The sequence below is a fragment of the Ambystoma mexicanum genome, chromosome 10 (assembly GCF_040938575.1).
Source record: "Ambystoma mexicanum isolate Mex_15411 chromosome 10, UKY_AmexF1_1, whole genome shotgun sequence".
Taxonomy (NCBI): domain Eukaryota; kingdom Metazoa; phylum Chordata; class Amphibia; order Caudata; family Ambystomatidae; genus Ambystoma; species Ambystoma mexicanum.
Genome location: NC_090932.1, coordinates 1,278,729,993 through 1,278,751,834, shown reverse-complemented (window position 1 = coordinate 1,278,751,834; position 21,842 = coordinate 1,278,729,993). Strand labels below are relative to the sequence as shown.

The 21,842-nt window shown below is 49.6% G+C and overlaps 1 protein-coding gene across 1 annotated transcript in view; it reads left to right on the top strand.

Moving 5' to 3' along the window:
- The window catches only part of THOC5 (THO complex subunit 5), a 476,028-nt gene that overhangs the window by 386,458 nt on the left and 67,728 nt on the right, over window positions 1-21,842 (top strand). Inside the window, exons 17-18 of the mRNA XM_069619274.1 lie at window positions 9,774-9,861; window positions 18,131-18,246. Coding sequence (XP_069475375.1) covers window positions 9,774-9,861; window positions 18,131-18,246 — 204 coding nt within the window. The remainder of the gene's footprint in view (window positions 1-9,773; window positions 9,862-18,130; window positions 18,247-21,842) is intronic.

The following is a 21,842-nucleotide window of genomic DNA, read 5'->3' as shown; positions in this document are numbered from 1 at the left end:
CGCGTTCATAGTGGACTGGGAGTTTCCGCTTCTGTACGCGTTCCCACCGGTCCCTGTCATTCCTCAAATGATCAGGAGGTTGAGAAGATTCCGGCGAACTATGATCCTAATTGCCCCGGATTGGGCCAGGAGAACGTGGTACCCGGACCTTCTAGACTTGTCCATCTGCCCTCCAATTCGACTTCCACTCAGAGAGAACCTACTCTCACAGAAGGGAGGTCAGGTTCTCCATCCAGACATCAAAACCCTCAACCTTCACGCTTGGCTTCTGAAAGGCTGAGGTACAAGGATTGGGACCTCCCTGATGATGTTATGGAGGTGTTGCTTTCGGCAAGGAGGCCAGCAACAAAGTCTTTATACCGCTGCCGTTGGAACAGATTTTGCAGCTGGTGTAGAGAACAGAATATCGACCCTTTTTCATGTGGTACACCAATGGTTTTGTCCTTCCTACTATATTTGGCAAATTCAGGCCTTCAAGTTGGCACTATTAAGGGCTATCTCGCAGCGCTATCCATCTTTAAGCGTACTGCGGAAGAACCATCCTATTTCAAATTACCCTTGGTAATACAGTTTCTAAAGGGGTTAACCAATGTTTATCCCCCAAGACCATTCCAAGTTCCCCTATGGGATTTAAACTTAGTACTAACTTTCCTGATGGGTACACCTTTCGAACCTCTCCATTCTTGTTCGTAAAGATTCCTTACCCTTAAAACTGTTTTATTAATAGCACTTACATCTGCTAGAAGGGTGAGCGAATTACAAGCTCTTTCTTGTAAACCCCCTCACACAATATTTCACAAAGACAAAGTTGTCCTGCAAGTGAAGCCTAATTTCCTCCCAAAGGTGGTTTCTGAATTCCATATCACTCCATATCACTCAGAAGATTACCCTACCATCTTTCTATCCTCCTCACCCGGGGAAAGAGGAAGAGAGGTTACACAGGCTAGACCCTAAGTTTTTACATCAGTAGACTAGCCAGGATAAGACAGGCAGACCAGCTGTTTGTAGGTTACGCAGGTCACAAGCTGGGGTTACCAATAACTAAGCAGACCATTTCCAGATGGATCATTCTAGCCATTCTGGAATGTTATAAACTGGCAGGGAAAGAGCCCCCTCAAAACCTTAGGGCTCATTCGACCAGATGTATTGCAGCTTCATCGGCCCTCAAAAGAGGCGTGCCGGTTAAAGACATATGTGCAGCCGCTACATGGGCGTCTGTCCATACCTTTACACGTTTTTACAATTTGGATTCCTCCTCCAGTCAAGAGACTAGGTTTGGAAGGGCTGTACTGCATTCTATTCATCAATAGAAGACAGCGTGAAGTCAGTACTCCCTCCTCCGATAATAGAATACTGCTATGGGAGCCTATCTAAAATGAGGAATACGTCGGAGGACACAATCCCTTCGAAGAACAAGTTACTTCTTACCTTGTAACGTTCTTTCGACGGGATGTTCCTCCGACGTATTCCTCATCGACCCTCCCATCCATCCCCGCAGTTCTACTTCCCTTACGCTCCTTCAGGGTGATTAGTTTAGTCCAGAAAGTATTATTGTGGGCTACAAAACGGAACTGAGCAACGGACACTGCGCGCGGCCTTTATAGGCAGGATGACGTCGACGTCGATACGGCGGCTGTCGAGGGACATCGACTCAGAGGACGTCGACGCGCAGCGCCCTCTAGAGAGAAAAAAATTTCCGAAGCCAGCAGAGCTGGAAGGAGATATCTAAGATGAGGAATACGTCGGAGGAACATCCCGTCGAAAGAACGTTACAAGGTAAGAAGTAACTTGTTCTTCTCTGTGAAAGATAGTGAGCTAAAGACTCTGGGTAAGTCTCTCGTAACCAGGACTAATGTCTGGCAGAGGGACTCCCAGGACCCCCCTTGTTAATTTGCATCAGGGAAGACTACACAAGCCCAGCGCCTCAATTCAGGATAGAGATGCCAACTAACCAATTCCAATAACAATTTCCCCCTCTGCATACACCCCTCAAACTCCAAACCAAACATAACCACAAACCTACAGCACAACAAACCGCACAAACTTCACTTCACTGCAACAACAAAACAAAAACACACATAGACTCGCACAACAGTACACGACTACTACCGGCCGCAAACACCCCAGGCCCAGCCAACGGACCCACCGGGCTGAGACCGCCAACAGCACATCACTGCTCTCTTGCACTTTTCCTGCTTCCTCCCACTAACTCATCCTACCTTCCTCTTTCAGAGCTGCAAGTGCGCCAGGGGACCACTCCGGTGGTGATAGTACACGGTACAAATGTCCTTTATCATTAGCATAACAAATTAGCAAAAAAGGCCAGGGAAGCGAAACTTAAGGCTTCACTTTTCTGTAAAAAGTCAGGACAGGTTGTAAAGCAAAAGAAAAAAGTTTGGGGGCCCATAGAAAATGGAGGGAAAGTTGCCTAAAAGAGAAGTAACGGTTACCCAACTGCAAGTATGTTGCACCTTAAAATTATCCTTTGTCCTAGAATGCTGTAAAATGGTTACTTGTTTAAGAAGCTGAACACTTGGGTATGTATTTTTTTATAAACTTTGGCCAAAGATATTCTGTTTCTACCCTTCTACTCTCTTTAGCTATGTTTTGCTTTCGCCAAAAAGAAAATGGAATCCTTAAATGCCCCAGAAATACCCACAGGGATGCCAGCGAGTCGGAGCAGAGGAGCTTCTTTTCATTGAACTTTTGGGAGACGAGGGTCAAAAAGTGTCTTGCACATCAACTATGTGAGAAAGAGGAATGTCTTTCCTTGGAGTTTTTGGTGGATAGGAGATTGTATGAAGCACCATAGATTGTTCAATAACGTGCTTGTCTCATTTACTGTGTACAGGACTACAAAAACTTTCTGAATAATAGAGCATTTTGACAAGACTCTTGCTCAATTCTGGGGCAATACTTCGAGGGGATTGGGTCCTCCGACGCATTCCATATCTATGACAGTAATAACCACAGCTGTGCTGCTTCGGAAAATCTTTCTGCGTCAATGACGTCGATACGCTGTCCTCGAGGGCCTCCGTCGAGCCGACGTCACAGGATGTTATAAGTAGGACGCACGATGCCCATAGCCTCAGTTCTGTTTTTTTCTGCGAACGTGTTCGCTTCGGAGATCTCGGCGCACCTCGATTCTACTTGCTATCGTATGATGTCTTCGGCTTCTTCTACCCCGCGGTCCGGGTTTAAGAAGTGTTGGGTGTGTGGGTCCAAGATGTCGCTGACGGACATGCACGACGCTTGCCTCTGGTGCATCGGGGAGGACCATGATATGGACAACTGTGTCGACTGCCAATCGCTCAATTCGAAGGCCTTGCAGGAGTGGAAGAAGAAGCTGTCGGTCGGTAAGGTGACCAAGCCCCGGAAGTTGCGTTCCACTTGTCTTTCGGCGGACGATTCGCGGGGTGACTCTCCGCATCGTCGTCGGGAGTCTGGGGGTTCTCTGTCTGGGAGTCGGTCCCGCCATTCCTCTGTCTCTTCGATGCACTCCAGGAAGCGCCGTCACCAGTCGCCTTCCTCGTCCTCTTCCGAGGACTCCGCCCGTCGGCGGGTTGCTTGTCCCAACAAGCATTCCACTCCTGAGGAATGGAATTCCTTCCGAAAGGAGATGTTGGCGATTTTTCAATCGCAGGGCTCCGATCTGTCTGCGCCATCTGAGGACGCCGGTTGTGGCCGTGCCAGAGAACCTGCTCGTCCGCCTTCGGGCTCGAGCAGTCGTCGCGACCACCGGGCACCTTAGAGGTCCCGGTCGGACAAGGATGGTCACTCTAGACATGCCCGTTCCAGGTCCCTGACGCCATCGAGACCACGAGAACCTGTGAAGTCTCCGAGGAAGACATCAACTCCGGTGGCGCAGAGGTCGTCGACGGACTCTCTCAAGGCCCCGCCTCCGAGGAAGTCGTCGGCGCCCAGGCTGTCGAGAGACATGCTCGAGGCTCCGCCCTCGAGGCCTGTGTTGACGCCGTCGAAGCTGTCGGCACCCCGCTCGACGTTGATGCCGATTCCATCGACGCCCGCAACGCCTTTCGAGGCGGCTTTGTCAGGGATGCCTCGTGGTACGGGGGAACCCCCTAGAAAGGCTCTGGCTAAGGCAAAACATGTCTTTGTTCCTTTTTCGGTTCCCTCTTTCCAGCCTCTGGTTTATATTTCTGAGGTGGATGAGGGGTCTGCGGAAGGTGTGGTTCCTGCAGAGGTCCCTGATGACATTGGTTCTGGTCATAGCCTGCTTGAGGATCTGTGCCAGTCCTTGCATGACGCCAGTAGGCTCGACACCTCTCCAGAGGTGGAATTTGGTAGGCCTGAGCCTGGCACGCATGCCAACTCCTCTTATCGGGCGCCTGATGTCGAGGGTCACAACAGATTACCTGGGGTGGTCTCTCCACCCCCCCCCCCCTCGGGATTTTCAGCAGGATGACCTGACTGATATCCTGGACCATGGTCCACCAACTGACCTAAATGACCCAGTGCTGCCATTCCATATGGCCTTGCAGAGAAGGGTGGCTGCGGCTTCGACTTCTCCAGAGAGTCTCCCGGCAGTGAGCAAGTCCTTGCCGAAGAAATATTGGCCAGCCAGTGGCGACCCCTGCTACTTGACCACGCACCCCACTCCGGAATGTTTGGTGGTGCAGGCGGCTACGGCCCCAGCAAAGCAGGCGTCGTACCCTACCATCCCTCCTGATAGGGACGACAAACGTTTTGATGGCTGGGCGAAGAAGGTATTTTCTTCTGGGGGTATGGCGCTTCAGGCTGCCAACTCATTTTGTGCCTTGTCTCGTTTCACACACACTCTGTGGAACTGTATTTCCCTAGAGGCTGATCATATTCCCGAAGGGGAGGAACGGGATGGTTTCCTTGCTATCATGCCGGATGGCAAGGATGCCATGTGTGAATCCATTGTCGGGTCTGGACATGGTAAATTGCGTCAGCCGGTCCATGGCGGCGTACACTGTAATACGCAGGTTTGCGTGGTTGCGGAAGTCTGGTTTTGCTCCTAATGTGCAGGCCCGCCTCCTCAACATGCCCTTTGATAGTGAACATCTTTTTGGCAGCAAGACTGATGAGTATTGAGAGGTTCAGACCTCCAAAGCTGCAGCAAAGTCTTTGGGCGCTGCTGTCCGCCAACCTCCGCCTTTTCATCCTAGGGGACAGCAATGGAGGGGGAGGTTCCTTTCGATATTACTCATCCTTTAGTAAATCGAGAGGAGCTGCTAGTCAAAGGGGCAACCGTAGGGGTGCCAGAGGTGAAAAACAAGGTGCTTGAGGTGCCAAGGCCGCGCAAGCAGTTGCCTCTTTGCCCTCTGGCACTGCCGCAGCCGCTTCAGCTCAGTCATGAGGCCCATGCTTCGCCGGTTGGGGGAAGGCTGGCGCAGCATCTTTTAGAGTGGGGTGCCATTACTTCAGATGTGTGGGTTCTGGAGATCATAGCCCACGGCTACTGTTTTCCTTCCCGGCAGAGGCCTCACAACATTCCACCAGGGAATCTCTCTTTGAAGAGTACGGATCCGCTCCTTGCGCAGGAAATTCAATCCCTGCTGGAGAAAGGCGCCATAGAACTGGTGCCTGTAGCGGAGAGGAACAAGGGATGGTATTCCCCTTATTTTTTGATTTCGAAGAAAGACGGGGGATTGAGACCCATCATGGAATTGTGCGGTTTGAACAAGCTCCTCAGGAAGGACAACTTCAAGATGGTTACTCGTTCTCAAGTCCTCCAGGCCCTTCAACTTCAGGACTGGTTGTTGTCTCTCGACCTCAAGCACGCTTATTTTCATGTGCCAATCCATCCGAAGCTCAAGAAGTACCTGAGGTTCGCGGTTGGCGACTCGCACTTGCAGTTTCGGGTCCTGCCGTTCGGATTGACCTCCGCCCCGAGGGTTTTCACCAAGCTCATGGTGGTGGTGGCAGCGTATCTCAGGAAAGGGGGGATTCACGTCTACCCCTACCTGGACGATTGGTTGATCAGGGCGCGCTCTCCCGAGCAACTCCTGGATCATCTTTCCGTCACCTGCCACTCCCTTCTCGAGCTGGGCTTCTCCCTCAACTTAAAGAAGTCCCACTTGACGCCAACACAGCGGCTCCAGTACATCGGAGCAGTGCTCGACACGTCTCTGGGGCAGTGTTTTCCTCCCCAGGTGAGGGCTCACCACATTCAGCAGATGGTGCACAGGTTTCAGCATGCCCAGAGTCTCCCAGCGTTCGAGTTCTTGAGGTTGCTCGGCCTCATGGCGTCCTGCATTCTTCTGGTGCCAGAGGCCAGGTTGTGGATGAGATCTTTGCAATGGGCTCTCAAGCTCCAGTGATCACAGTCCTCCGGCAGGATGTCGGACCCCGTTCAGGTGCCGCCCTTGGTCGCCCAGGACCTTCTGTGGTGGGCCGTCAAAGGCAATATGATGAGGGGGGCTCCGTTTTGGCTACCCTGGCCGGAGGCGACGATCGTGATGGACGCGTCCCTCACGGGATGGGGAGCTCATGCCAACGAGCTGGTCTCCGTCGGAGTCCAGACTCCATATCAATCTGTTGGAGCTGAGGGCCGTCAGGCTTGCCCTGAAGGCTTTTCTGCCGACTGTGCGAGGAAAGAATGTCCTGATTCTGACGGACAACACAGTGGCCATGCACTACCTCAACAAAAGTGGGGGGGGAGGGGCAGGGTCATTTCCTCTGTGCAGGGAGGCAATGCAGCTCTGATTCTGGGCCATCCAGCAGGAATGGAATGGAAAACGAGACGGCGGACGCTCTGAGCAGGCAGAGCACAATCTTTCACGAGTGGGAGTTGGCTCAGGAGATTCTCCTGGAGATCTTTGTCCCTTTGGGGGACCTCTCAAGTGGATCTCTTCGCCTCCAGTGTCAACCGGAAGTGAAAAAGGTTCTGCTCGCGGGAATTTCCTCCAAAAGGAGCCTTAGGAGACACGTTCGTGGTGGAGTGGTCATTCCCACTGCTGTACGCGTTTCCTCCAGTCCCCGTCATCCCGCAAGTGCTACGGAGGTTCGGTTCCCGGTTGATCCTCATTGCTCCGGCATGGGCCCGGAGGACGTGGTACCCGGACCTTCTCGACTTGTCCATCTGCCCTCCACGTCGTCTTCCCTACTGAGACGATCTGCTCTCACGGGAGGGTGGTCAGGTGCTCCATCCAGAGGTCAGATCCCTCAACCTTCACGCTTGGCTTCTGAAAGGTTGAGGTATAAGGATTGGGACCTCCCTGAAGACATAATGGAGGTGTTGCTTTCGGCCAGACGGCCGGCGACAGAGTCCCTGTACCGTTGCCGTTGGAGAAAGTTCTGCGACTGGTGCAGGGTTAAGAATGTGGATCCTTTTTCATGTGACATTCCTGTGGTTCTGTCTTTTTTGCTTTCTTTAGCCCACAGGGGCTTGCAAGTGGGTACCATTAAAGGTTACCTGGTGGCGCTGTCCATATTTAAGCGCTCGTCTGAGCAGTGTTCTTATTTTAAAATTCCTTTCGTTTCTCAGTTTCTGAAAGGTCTCACTAATGTGTTCCCTCCGTCGCCTTTCCAGGTGCCCGGTTGGGATTTGAACCTTGTTCTCAAGTTTCCAATGGGTGCTCTATTTGAGCCTTTGCACTCTTGCCCTTTGAGACTGTTGACCCTTAAAACTGTATTTTTGGTTGCGGTCACTTCCGCTCGCAGGGTGAGTGAATTACAGGCACTTTCAGTTAAGCCACCCTTCACTGTGTTTCATAAGGACAGGGTTGTCCTTAGAGTTCGTCCTTCCTTTCTTCCGAAGGTGGTGTCGGAATTTCATTTGAGCCAGAAGGTTATTTTTCTGGCATTTTAAACTCCTCCACATCCTGGTAAGGAAGAGGAGAGGCTCCATAGGTTGGATCCTAGGAGAGCTTTAAGCTTCTATATTTCACGCATGTCCCGGGTCAGAGTGGACGATCAGCTCTTTATTGGTTATGCTGGAAGGCGTTTGGGACAAGCTGTTACTAAGCAGACTTTGTCTCGATGGATTATTTTGGCAATTTCTGAATGTTGCCGCTTGGCGGGTAAGGACCCTCCGGTAGGCTTACGGGCCCATTCTACTAGGGCTATGGCTGCCTCTACTGCCCTGCAGAGGGGTGTTCCTATTCGTAACATCTGTGATGCAGCCACTTGGGCTTCGGTTCATACTTGTGTACGTCACTACTCCCTAGATTCTATCCATGGGCAGGATCTGGCCTTTGGCAAGGTGGTCCTTTATTTTTTGTGTATTCTAAATTCTTTTCCCACCTCCTTACGTTGGTACTGCTTTGGGGGTCTGTCATAGATATGGAATACGTTAGAGGACCCAATCCCCTCAAAGAACAAGTTACTCTTACCTGGTAACCTTCTTTCGATGGGATGGTCCGACGACGTATTCCATATCGCTCCCTCCCTGCCTTCCCCGCTACAGAATTTCTTATGCGATTGCAGCTTATGTTTCCGTAAGGCTTTCTGTGGTCCTACTGGCAGAAGATTGGTGCCACACATTCTGGGAAAAAAACTACAACTGAGGCTACGGGTGTCGTGCGGCCTACTTATAACATCAGGTGGCGTCGGCTTGACGGAGGCCCTCGAGGACAGTGTATCGACGTCATCGACGCAGGACGCAGACGCGGAAAGATTTTCCGAAGCAGCACAGCTGTGGTGATTACTGTCATAAATATGGAATACGTCGTCGGGCCATCCCATCGAAAGAATGTTACCAGGTAAGAGTAACTTGTTCATCTAAATGTTTGGTCCCATGTCCAGTGCTGTGGAATTCTGAGTTTAGTTTCAGAATTTTGATGAAAGCTTTAAGTAAGCCAAGATCCAGAAGAACGACCTTGAAGGAAGCTGGTACAAAGATATTACCTTTGGTCCTGGACGCGGCGTGTTACACAACTCCTGGCTTCCTCCTCCTTGCAATGATCTTACACTTCAGCACCATTCATTTTATGAGTATCAACTATGGATATCTGATTGTTACAGAGGAGCATGCCTTCTGCAACACAATGTTGTGTTTGAATGCAGACACCCTCTGGAGACCCAGATGATTTTAATTGGCCACCCCTTGTGTTGAATATAGAAATTACTGATCGAATATAAGAAATGTGTGAACAGGGCACCAGATAGGATTCAGAAAAAAGAGGGGGAGTGTCAGAAAAAGGAGGGGGAGTGTTGACTCGCCATTTGAATGTAAAACTATTCTTTATGGATTAAGAAAAGTAATTCAGATTCCTAGTGGGGTATTTTTTTTCAAGTAAAAAACATTAGTATGTTTTTGTAGTCCATATGTCTTTGCAACTAGTAATTCATGCCAATTAAGGTGAATATTTTCCTTGAGGTTCCTCTACAAATGAGTCTGTAATAGTGAATGTTTCCTATGATACCACTCTACTTGCACTTCTGATCGTAAACTATATGGAGTTGCATGGGTTGAAGCTGGGAGCACCATTGTGTATACAATGTTTCCTACTTTTTCTTGGGAACATTTGCCTGTTTTTATGGAATAAAAGGTCTGAAGAACTACTTATCTATAGCACTGTGTGGGGGGTGGGTGATTTCATTATAATATAAAAATAATTGCTAACCATTAGTATTTAGGGGTAGATGGTTATCATGCAAGTATTTGAGAACCATCCCATCAGACACCTCTGTTAATGCACAGGACACATCATTGGAATAATGATTTCATTGCATTCTGATAATGTCCAAGATGTGGGTCATTTACTTGATGTATTGTGCTCTTATTGACTGTATTCACTTTGCTGACTATTGGTGTATTTTCTCTCTGCCCCCTTTCTCTACAGCTACTGCCGTTCACAAAGCCAATTGTGGAGGCGGGTTTAGCTGAAGCCACTCACCTGTACTATGCCTTGCTGATCGAGAGAGGAACAGGTATAGATTATGAAGGGCTGGAATAAAATTACTTTGAAACTGCTATTGGTTTTTGGTCTTTCGTAGACTGACCTGGGATATCGCAAAATGGCAGAGGCATGAGTTAAGGCCTGATTGGAGAGATTTTTCTCATCCATATAGGCACTTTCCTTCCAAGTATAACCTAGAACATTGATTTAATGACACCTAGAGGCCTTTCCTTTTACGGATCTCCTGTGGGGAATTACATGTACTCCAGGATAGCTGTCAGAAATACTACCACATCCATCATCCCATAACTGTGTATCTCTGACCTCATTTTTGGCCAATGCCACTTGAGATTGTTAATGAAGCTATGCGTTTCAGTTTATGCTGCCCATTTGCAAACGGTAGTATTTTAAGCCATTTTTGTATTTTACAAGTGGGCATTTGATGGCCATTTCTTCAGCTGGGCTCTGCTTGATGCAAACGCTCAAAACTCCATCTTATCTTCATTACAAACTCAAACCCACCACCCGCGGGCCAGCTAACACTTTCTACACATTCAACTCTACAAACTCGCATGCACACATAAACAAGCATTTACCCAATGCAATGAACACCCTACCTCTTCACATATTCACTGCACCCTCCAAGACCACTTTCAGAAAGACCCTCAAAACATACCTGCTTCCAAACGCATAACCCTGCCCTCCTCCAGTGCTACACGTGTCTATCCTAAGCTTCCTATCCTTTCCCGAAAACATTTTGTAACTTCATTTTGCAGCTTCCACCTTTTCAAACTTAGAACCATGTAAGGTGATCCAAGAACCCCTGGGTTGGGCCAGCGCTAAACAAATGTTCAAATAAAATAATCCCCAATGTGTGAAGCAAGAGAAGTGAATATGTTTGTATATATGTTTTCTTCAGTCAAACGGAAAGTTTTGCTTTTTCAGTCTGACGTTTCCCACTTATTTTTTGATTTCCTCCATATAAGTGTTTAGACTGAAGTAAAAATTGGACAATTGCGATTATCCCTTCCCTTCGGGTAATATTTCTATTTATAAGGGAAAGGAAGAACCGATAAATAACAATTCAGTCATTCACTTGTATGCACTTCCCTTACTGACTGAATACTGCCCCATTCAATTGCTTAAGTGTTATACATCAAAGCATCAGTCCCCTAGACATCTACAGAAAATCAATTTTATATCCAAACAAAACCAATGTTTACTCTAACCGACAAAGGGATAAAAGTCAGAGGAGGGGGAAGGATTAAAAGAGAATGTATGAAATGCAAAATAAAAAAAGCTTTTTTTAAACGATTAACCCACCACTACTGCCAAACTGGACTCTACACAGTTTTATTACCTCTGTCCTTTAGTCCAGATCTCAGGACCCTTGATGGTGCTCATTATTATTATTTTTTCTTCAAAATGTTTATTGGTTAAACTTATTCACAATGATAACATGATATAAACAAGTTATTCGAGGGGATTGGGTCCTCCGACGTATTCCATATCTATGACATGTAATCACCACAGCTGTGCTGCTTCGGAAACTTTTTCGGCGTCTGCGTCGATGACGTCGATGCGCCGTCGTCGAGGACCTCCTCCGACGTCATCCGATGTGATAAGTAGGACGCACGACGCCCATAGCCTCAGTTCCGTTTTTTCCGCAACGTGTTGCTTCGTGTTTCTCGGTTTAAACGCCTCGACTCTTTGGAGTTCTGTTCTTCTCGGTTCTTCGAACCTGTTCGTTTGTGAAATTCCTTCTGAAGATGTCTACTTCGTCTTCGACCCCGCGTCCGGGTTTCAAGAAGTGCGGGGAGTGTGGGTCCAAGATGTCGGTGACGGACTCGCATGACGCCTGCCTCTGGTGCCTCGGGGAGGCCCACGACACGGATGACTGTATCGACTGCCAGTCGCTCACGTCCAAAGCCTTACGCGAACGTAAGAAGAAGTTGTCGGTAGGTCGGGTGTCCAAGCCCCGGAAGTCGAAGTCTGCGGGGCTTTCGACGGATGATTCGAGGGGTGACTCTCCGTGTCATCGTCGGAAGTCTCGTGGGTCTCCTTCTAGGAGTCGGTCTCGCCACTCCTCTGCCTCTTCGAGGCATTCTCGGAAGCGCCGACATCGGTCGTCTTCCAGGTCCTCTTCGGAGGGCTCTGCCCGGTACGTCGCTTACCCCTCCGGCCGTGCGACGCCGGAGGAATGGGCTTCCTTCGGGAAGAAGATGTTGGCGATTCTTGAGTCGCAGGGTACTCAGCCGTCCGCGCCCCCGAGTGGGGTCGGTCGTGTGAGGTCGAGAGACACCGCTCGCAAGAGTGGTCGGCACGAGTCACGGGAGAGGTCCCGTTCGGACAAGGGGTCTCGTTCTCGACGTACCCGTTCCAGGAGGTCCCGGTCCTCGACGCGTTCGAGACCGTGTGCACCTGTGAGGTCTTCGAAGAAGGCATCGACGTCTGTGGCGTCAAGGGCGTCGACAGGCTTTCTCGAGGCTCTGGCTCCGGGGAAGTCGTCGATGCCGTCGACGCTCAGGTCGTCGAGGGACACGCTCGGGGCTCCGGCCTCGAGGGCTGTGTCGACGCCGCCGATTCTGGAGGCGCTGCATCTGACGTCGACGCCGATTTCCTCGACGCCGATCCTCTCGGCGCCGATGCCGGTTCTCTCGGCGCTGGCGCCGATTCGCTCGACGCCATCGACGCCTTTCGTGTCGGAGGTACCCCAGGGCACGGGTGGACCCCCTAGGAAGGCTCTGGTTAAGAGCAAGCACTCTCGAGTGCCTTCTTTTCGCCACCTGGACTATATTTCAGAGGCGGATGAGGATTCGGATGGCCTGGTTCCTAGTCAGGTTCCGGATGACATTGTCTCGGGCCATAGTCAGTTTGACGAGTTGAGACAGTCACTGCATGATGCCAGTGGACTGGACACCTCTCCGGAGGTGGAGTTTTGTAGGCCTGAGCCTGGCTCTCATGCGGATTCCTCGTACCGGCGCCTTATGGCTAGGGTTTCTGAGTACTTGGGATGGTCTGCTCCCCCAGGGGAGTTTGTGCAGGATGATCTGACGGACATCCTTGATGTTGGTCCCCCAACTGACCCGGTTCTGCCGTTCCATATGGCTTTACAGAGAAGGGTGGCGGCGGCTTGGACTGCTCCGGAGAGTCTCCCGGCGGTGGGCAGATCCTTGTCGCGGAAATACCGTCCAGCCAGTGGCGACCCCTGCTACTTGACCAGGCACCCCACTCCGGAGAGTTTGGTGGTGCAGGCGGCCACGGCCCCGGCGAAGCAGGCGTCGTACCCTACCATCCCTCCTGATAGGGACGACAAACGTTTTGATGGCTGGGCGAAGAAAGTGTTTTCTTCTGGTGGTATGGCGCTTCAGGCGGCCAACTCCATTTGTGCCTTGTCACGTTTCACGCACACTCTGTGGAACTGTGTTGCGTTAGCGGCTGAACATGTTCCCGAAGGGGATGAACATGATGGTTTCCTTGCTATGGTCCAGGATGGTAAGGATGCCATGTGTGAGTCCGTTCAGTCGGGTTTGGATTTAGCTGAATGCGTCAGTAGGTGCATGGCGGCGAGCACCGTGATACGCAGGTTTGCGTGGTTGCGGAAGTCGGGGTTTGCGCCTGATGTGCAGTCCCGGCTCCTCAACATGCCCTTTGACGGTGAACGCCTTTTTGGCAGCAAGGCTGACGAGAGCCTTGAGAGGTTGCAGACCTCAAAAGCTGCAGCGAAGTCGTTGGGCGCTGCAGTTCGCCAACCTCCGCCTTTTCGTCCTAGGGGACAGCAGTGGAGGGGTGGTTCCTTTCGCTATTACTCTTCCTTCAGTAAAGCGAGAGGAGCCGGCAGTCAAACAGGCCAACGCAGGGGTACCAGAGGTGGACGACAGGGTACACGTGGTGCCAAGGCCGCTCGGGCAGTTGCCTCTTTGCCCTCAGGTAACGCCGCAGCCGCTCCCACTCTGTCGTGAGGCCATGTCCCATGGTTCGCCGGTTGGGGGAAGGCTGGCGCAGCATCTTGTAGAGTGGCAAGCCATTACTTCAGATGTGTGGGTTCTGGAGATCATAACCCACGGCTACTGTCTTCCTTTTCGGCACAGGCCTCGCGACAATCCACCGGGGATCCTCTCTTTGCAGAGTCCGGATCCGCTCCTTGCGCAGGAAATTCAAGCCCTGCTGGAGAAAGGCGCCATAGAACTGGTGCCTGTAGCGGAGATGAACAAGGGATGGTATTCCCCTTATTTTTTGATTTCGAAGAAAGACGGGGGATTGAGACCCATCATGGACTTGCGCGGTTTGAGCAAACTCCTCAGGAAGGACAAGTTCAAGATGGTTACTCTCTCTCAAGTCCTCCAGGCCCTTCAGCTTCAGGACTGGTTGGTGTCACTCGACCTCAAGGATGCTTACTTCCATGTGCCGATCCATCCCAAGCACAAGAAGTACCTGAGGTTCGCGGTTGGCGACTCGCACTTTCAGTTTCGGGTCCTGCCGTTCGGATTGACCTCCGCCCCGAGGGTTTTCACCAAGCTCATGGTGGTGGTGCCAGCGCATCTCAGGCAAGGGGGGATTCACGTCTACCCCTACCTGGACGATTGGTTGATCAGGGGGAGCTCTCCCGAGCAAGTCCTGGATCATCTATCGGTCACCTGTCGCTCCCTTCACAGGCTGGGCTTCTCCCTCAATTTAAAGAAGTCCCATTTGACGCCAACACAGCGGCTCCAGTACATCGGAGCGGTGCTCGACACTTCCCTGGGGCAGTGTTTTCCTCCCCAGGTGAGGGCTCTTCACATTCAGCAGATGGTGCACAAGTTTCAGCATGCCCAGACGCTCCCAGCGTTCGAGTTCTTGAGGTTGCTCGGCCTCATGGCATCCTGCATTCTTCTGGTGCCAGAGGCTCGCCTGCGGATGAGATCTTTGCAGTGGGCACTCAAGACGCAATGGTCGCAGTCCTCCGGCAGGATTTCGGACTCGATTCAGGTGCCGTCCTCGGTCGCCCGGGACCTTCTGTGGTGGGCCGTCGAAGGCAACTTGATGAAGGGGGCTCCGTTTTGGCTTCCCTGGCCGGAGGTGACGATCGTGACGGATGCATCCTCACGGGATGGGGAGCTCATGCCAACGGGCTGACAGTCAGCGGTCGTTGGTCTCCGTCGGAGTCCAGACTCCATATCAATCTGTTGCAGCTGAGGGCCGTCAGGCTAGCCCTGAAGGCTTTTCTGCCGTCTGTGCGAGGGAAGAATGTCCTGATCCTGACGGACAACACAGTGGCCATGCACTACCTCAACAAAAAGGGGGGGCAGGGTCACTTCCTCTGTGCAGGGAGGCGATGCAGCTCGAGTTCTGGGCCATCCAGCAGGAAGTTTCGATCTCGGCAGTTCATCTGGCCGGAGCCGAAAACGTGACGGCGGACGCTCTGAGCAGGCAGAGCGCGATCTCTCACGAGTGGGAGTTGGCTCAGGAGATTCTCCTGGAGATCTTCGCCCTTTGGGGGACCCCTCAAGTGGATCTCTTCGCCTCCAGTGTCAACCGGAAGTGCGAAAGGTTTTGCTCGCGGGAATTTCCTCCAAAAGGAGCCTTAGGAGACGCGTTCGTGGTGGAGTGGTCATTCCCGCTGCTGTACGCGTTTCCTCCAGTCCCCGTCATCCCGCAAGTGCTGCGGAGGTTACGGAAGTTCGGTTCCCGGATGATCCTCATTGCCCCGGCGTGGGCTCGGAGGACGTGGTACCCGGACCTTCTCGACTTATCCATCTGCCCTCCACGTCGTCTTCCCTACCGAGACGATCTGCTCTCACGGGAGGGGGGTCAGGTTCTCCATCCAGAGGTCAGATCCCTCAACCTTCACGCTTGGCTTCTGAAAGGTTGAGGTAAAAGGATTGGGACCTCCCTGAGGACGTGATGGAGGTGTTGCTTTCGGCCCGAAGGCCAGCAACAAAGTCTCTGTACCGTTGCCGTTGGCGTAAGTTCTGCGACTGGTGCAGAGTTCAGAATGTGGATCCTTTTGCATGTGACATCCCCATGGTTCTGTCCTTTTTACTTTCTTTGGCCCACAGGGGCTTGCAAGTGGGTACCGTTAAGGGTTACCTGGCGGCGCTGTCCATCTTTAAGCGCTCGTCTGAAGAATGTTCTTACTTTAAAATCCCTTTGATTTCACAGTTCCTAAAAGGGCTCACTAATGTGTTCCCTCCGTCACCTTTCCTGGTGCCCGGTTGGGATTTAAACCTTGTTCTTAAGTTTCTTATGGGTGCTCCGTTTGAGCCTTTACATTCTTGCCCTTTGAGGCTGTTAACTCTGAAAACTGTGTTTTTAGTTGCGGTTACTTCCGCTTGCAGAGTGAGTGAGTTACAGGCACTTTCAGTTAAGCCTCCCTTCACTGTATTTCTCAAGGACAGGGTTGTCCTTAGAGTTCGTCCTTCTTTTCTTCCGAAGGTGGTGACGGAATTTCATTTGGCCCAGAAGGTTGTTCTTCCGGCATTCTATCCTCCTCCGCATCCTGGTAAGGAAGAGGAGAGGCTCCATAGGCTTGATCCTAGGAGAGCTTTGAGCTTTTATGTTTCACGCATGTCCCGGGTCAGAGTGGATGATCAACTCTTTATTGGTTACGCTGGGAAGCGTTTGGGTCAAGCTGTGACGAAAGACTTTGTCTCGCTGGATTATTTTGGCCATCTCGGAGTGCTACCGCTTGGCGGGTAAGGACCCACCGGCTGGCTTGCGGGCCCATTCTACCAGGGGTATGGCTGCGTCTACTGCCCTGCAGAGGGGTGTTCCTGTTCGCAACATCTGTGATGCAGCCACCTGGGCTTCAGTACATACATTTGTACGTCACTACTCCCTCGATTCCATCCGAGCACAGGATCTGGCCTTCGGCAAGGCGGTCCTTTGCTCTGCTATTTGATTGGCTATTCTAAATTTTGATTCTAAATTCTTTCCCTCCTCCTTGCTTTTGGTACTGCTTTGGGAGTCTGTCATAGATATGGAATACGTCGGAGGACCCAATCCCCTCGAAGAACAAGTTACTTTCTTACCTGGTAACGTTCTTTCGATGGGATGGTCCGACGACGTATTCCATATCGCTCCCGCCCTGCCTTCCCCGCTGCAGAATTTCTTTTGCGATTGCAGCTTACGTTCCGCAAGGCTTTGTGTCTGACTGGCAGTTGATTTATGTCACATGTTCTGGGGGAAAAAACTGCAACTGAGGCTATGGGCGTCGTGCGTCCTACTTATCACATCGGATGACGTCGGATGTCGGAGGATGTCCTCGACGACGGCGCATCGACGCAGGACGCAGACGCCGAAAAAGTTTCCGAAGCAGCACAGCTGTGGTGATTACATGTCATAGATATGGAATACGTCGTCGGACCATCCCATCGAAAGAACGTTACCAGGTAAGAAAGTAACTTGTTCTTCTAACCATTTACATTAGTTAATTCCCTTCTATATCATCTTTCTAGAGAAAAAAAACTTTAACAGTACAAGTCCATCGTTCCTCCTTAGATCAAAGGAACAGAATACAAGTTAGAAAACAAGATAAAATCGGGGTCAGATCTTATGGGCCCATGATGACCTCAGGCTCCTTGTTACGAGTAGCTGAGGACATTTCCTCCCAGTGTCGTTAGAGAAGGCAATTGGCTAGGCTTCAATGGTGCTCATTATTAATGCATTTCCGGGGGATTTAGTATGCATACTAGTAGCACCAACTGATTGTACATTATTTTATCTGCACATAAAACTGTTGGATGGGGCCTCTCCTTTCATACACATTTGCCCCTTGACTTTCTGGCATAAACTATACTCTGTCTTTGATACAGTAAATGATACAAGTTTGAGTAGTTCCCTTATGATAGCCCTCTGGTATCAGACGTCTCTAGCTGGGTCAGTATAAGGGTATGCACTGCTCTGAGACCGACAAAGTAGTGTAGGGAAGCAGTGTTGAATGTGTTTTAGGTTGTAGCTCATGCAAGATGCCCGTTTGTCAGAGAGGGCTGGTTTTAAATAACATTGACTGGCTGTGATGTGCAGCCCCTGTGTTACCATTACCCAATTTACCCATGTTCTACCTCCCAAAAGTTTGCTTTGATGTGGTTCCAACTAATGGCTTGATAATTCAATACAGGTCTAAGCAGCAAGCATTTAATTCGCTGAGCAATCAAATGGATGATATTATTGAGTGCACCAGATTACAAAGAATAATCAAATGTTGGCAGGTTCCAGAAGTTCTGCCAATATGTAAAGTACTTGGAACAAAATGAATGATCTTGTTTGGCATTGTCTGGCTTTCAGTCCTCAGTCCGCGCTTTTACGACTTCTTTTCTCAGCCAAACTCCATGCTGTGGTGGCTGTTAACCCCGGCTACTCGGCCATCCCGCCCATCTTTAGTCTGTGCCTGAGCTGGAAAGGGGAAAGGACTGCAATCAATGACGACAACATACGGGTAAGTAGGGAAGGTGTTGTTTTTGAAAAATTAGGAAAGACTTGATGTAAATCTTGTATAATGCATGCATTAAGTATTCATTTATATCCCAGCCCTTGCAAATTCTTAAAAACCAACTAGACCTGCAGGGCGAGTTCCTTAGTTGACATACTCTACCTAAGAGAAATGCACTCGCCCCATGGTAAGGGTTGACAAAAAAAAAGTTATTTCTTTAAAAGGGTGCATGGCACCATAAGCACACTTTCTATTTGCTGCACTGCTCCCACCCAGAGGCCAGCCATGCAAGTGAAACTTGTATTTGCCATTTACTGCAAAAAAGATTTGTTTGCAGTAAATGTCCAATGTATCACGCATCAAACCTGAATTAGCACTGGTTACCTGGCTACCCTCTGACCTCGAGCCCTGGTCCCCTCCCTGCCAGTTGTACACCTGCACTGCCCTCTGGCAACCCGTGCACTTGGGACTGTTTCTGTATCCCTTTAGCCCCTACTAGCACTTGCCCCTGAAGTCTGCTCTTACCCCTGCACTTGCCACCAGCTGACCGTGCTTTTATTTATTGTCTTTATTTATTTTACTGTTATCCTATGTACTGCACTGCCCCTCCCCTTTCCACTTCCCCTCCCCCTGCATTTGCGTGATCTCAAGGTCACCTGGCCTAGTAGGATCGCGGTTTTTCTTCCTCCGTTTCCCCTCCCTTGCCTCGTCGCACCTTGAAACACTTGTGTATAGGCGCGTTATATATGCCATATCATATCATATGTCATCCTCAGACTCGCCAGCAAGGTTGAATACCATACAAATGGTACCTTCATAAAATCTCAACTACGTGAGTAGCTTTTGTGAGCCCTGTATCCACACCTCCTTTCTCTGACACAATTTCCCCATTCAGTCAATATGTATACATCCAGATTCTCTGTTATTTTAAAATAGTATGACATGTTTCTGCTGCTATATGGCAGTTGCAGAGAGCCCCCATCTCTCCTGCTCTAAAGCCATGGTGTTAGTTGTCCATTTAGTTGTTTTTAATGAGTGTTACTGGAAAAGGGTTCTGAGACGCTAAACTTGGTGGATCTGCTAGTTTTTCACAGTCTTACCAAACTTACTGATGGAGCGGCTGAGTTGTTACGTTTACACGAAGGAGATAAAGGGACTGTCGTAAAGTACAGGTAACATACAGAATGGTTGCCAATCAGTAGATTGTGCACACCTGTAAGTATACCTAATAAAACAGATTGGTTAAGCTAAGAATTTTACCAGCAAGCAAACCATATATACTTTATGGAAGCATGAACATCTTTTTTGAGTCAAATGCTAAGCATATTCAGCCTTTTAGTGGTAGTACCTGGAGTACTGCATTTTGTGTACTTCCATAGTATAAGTAGGCATTGATACAGGCTTTTAAGGCACCCATTTGGGTCTCAGGATAGTTCTACTCCTCTACAAGTGTGTTGTGGAGTAGGCTGTTGGCAGCTGTAATTTAGTTTGGCTTCCCCAGGGATTCTGCCATTTCTACCACATCAGTATTCCAGTGCATCAGTATGGTAGCCATTTGGGCACTAATGTTTGGTTGTTTTATTATTTATAATGCGCACCAGACCCAAGGGTATCTGGGTGCAGCAGCTACAAGAAAATGCAAAGCTTAATTACAGAGAATCATAAAGTGAGATACATTACTTACAAAGCAGGTCATACAGATATTTCCAGATATTACAAGACATTGTGTACAACATTATAGTTACCGCCATGGGGGTAGCCGGTAGTGAATCATGAAGTGAAATACATTTCTTATAAAAGCAGGATATACAGATATTTACAAATATTATGGGCATAGTACACAAAATTGCGGTTATAGCCAGTGGGCATTACTAATTGCAATTCAGTCGCACAGGCAAAGGATTATGCATCGTGCGAATTAATGGTTGTTGGATTTCAGCCACAAGAAAGTATTGGTTCTAAAGTTTTGGTAAGACTGGTCTATTCTCAGTATAGGAGGCAGGGAGTTCCATAGTTTGGCCGCTTTAACGGGGAAACTGTTAACTCCAATTGTGGATAGTTTGAATCTAGGGATGGACAAGCGTTCCCTGTTTGCTGATCTGGTTGGTTTTAGGGATGTCCGTTTGTGGAATCTCTCAGAGAGGTAGATAGGGGTGGCGTTGTTAAGAGATTTGTGGGTAAGCTACAGAGTTTTTAGGAGGATTTTGTCATTGGTCCAGAGCCAGTTATTCTGTCGTCTGCTCTGAGATGTGCTCTCTTCTGGAGATGCCTAGTGCCGCTCTGAGGGCATTGTTTTGTAGGGTTTGGATTCTTCTAATGATGGATTTGTTAGATCCTATGTAAAGGGCGTTGCAATAATCCAAACGGGACAGGATGAGGGCTCTGGTCAGGATTGTACAGCTGTTGTTGCAGAGAAATGGCTTACCGGTTCTAATAAGGTTACACGTGTAGGCCGTAGAGGATGCTAGCGTGTTGGCCTGTTTGGAAAAGGAGAGAGTCGAGTCGAGATATAAACCGAATGTTTTTACCTCCTGTGCTACCTTAATGAGGTTACCATCAATGATGAGTGAGGAATAATCAGGTCCTAGTTTTTTTAGGTTAGTAAGGGTACCCAAGATGATGTTCTGTTTTATCATCATTCAGGCGTAGACCATGCATGGCCATCCATGCCTGGATGATGATGTACACTATGTTCACCAAGGCCAAATCCTTGTCGTAATCCCCTGAAAGTGGGAGGAGGATCTGAGTATCATCTGCATAGTTAGTGTAGGTGATGCCGAGATGGTCCAGATCATCGAAAAGGGGCTTGGTAAAAATATTGTACAGTGTGGGCGAGACAAAGGACCCCTGTGGCACTCCAAAGGTGATGATGGGGTCTGCCGCTGCTGAGGGCGAGAAGACCCTCATTGTTCTGGCACTTAGGAAAGATCTAATCCAGGTTATGGCATCCTTGGAGAAGTGCGCTGCTGTGTCGAGATGGTTACATAAAATTGTATGATCCACCAAATCGAACGCAGCTGAAAGGTCCAGGAGGAGGAGCAAAGCTGATTTACCACTGTCTCTAAGCTCATCGACTTGGGTCTTGAGATCGATGAGGGCAGTCTCCGTTCCATGTTGTGGACTGAAGCCTGATTGTCTAGATCCTAACAGGTGGTGTAATTCCAAATATTTTTGTATTTGCATGTAAGCCACTTTGTCTAATATTTTTTGGAAGAAAAGGGACTGTTGTAATTGGCCTATGGTGGGTGTTGAGGGATCTAGTGTGGTTTTTTTCAAGAGTGGGAGTACCCATGATTTTTGAGGTTAGTGGGGATGGTGCCAGTGGCAAAGGAAGCATTGATAAGCTTGGATATGAAGGGTGATAGGTCTCTAGCCGCATCCTTGATGAGCTGTGTCATACAGAGATCACCCTGACAATTGGATGGTTTGAGGCACAGAATCATTCTTCCCACCGCGATGATAGATACTTTGGAGAAGTTGAATGGGGTAGGTTGGGCTTCGGCGGTGTTCTATTTTTAGGTTTACTCCCAGCCATTTTGTTTTAGCCCATCATTTTGTCTGTGGACCATGAGGCAGGTCTAAAATTGCTGCTGTTCTGACAA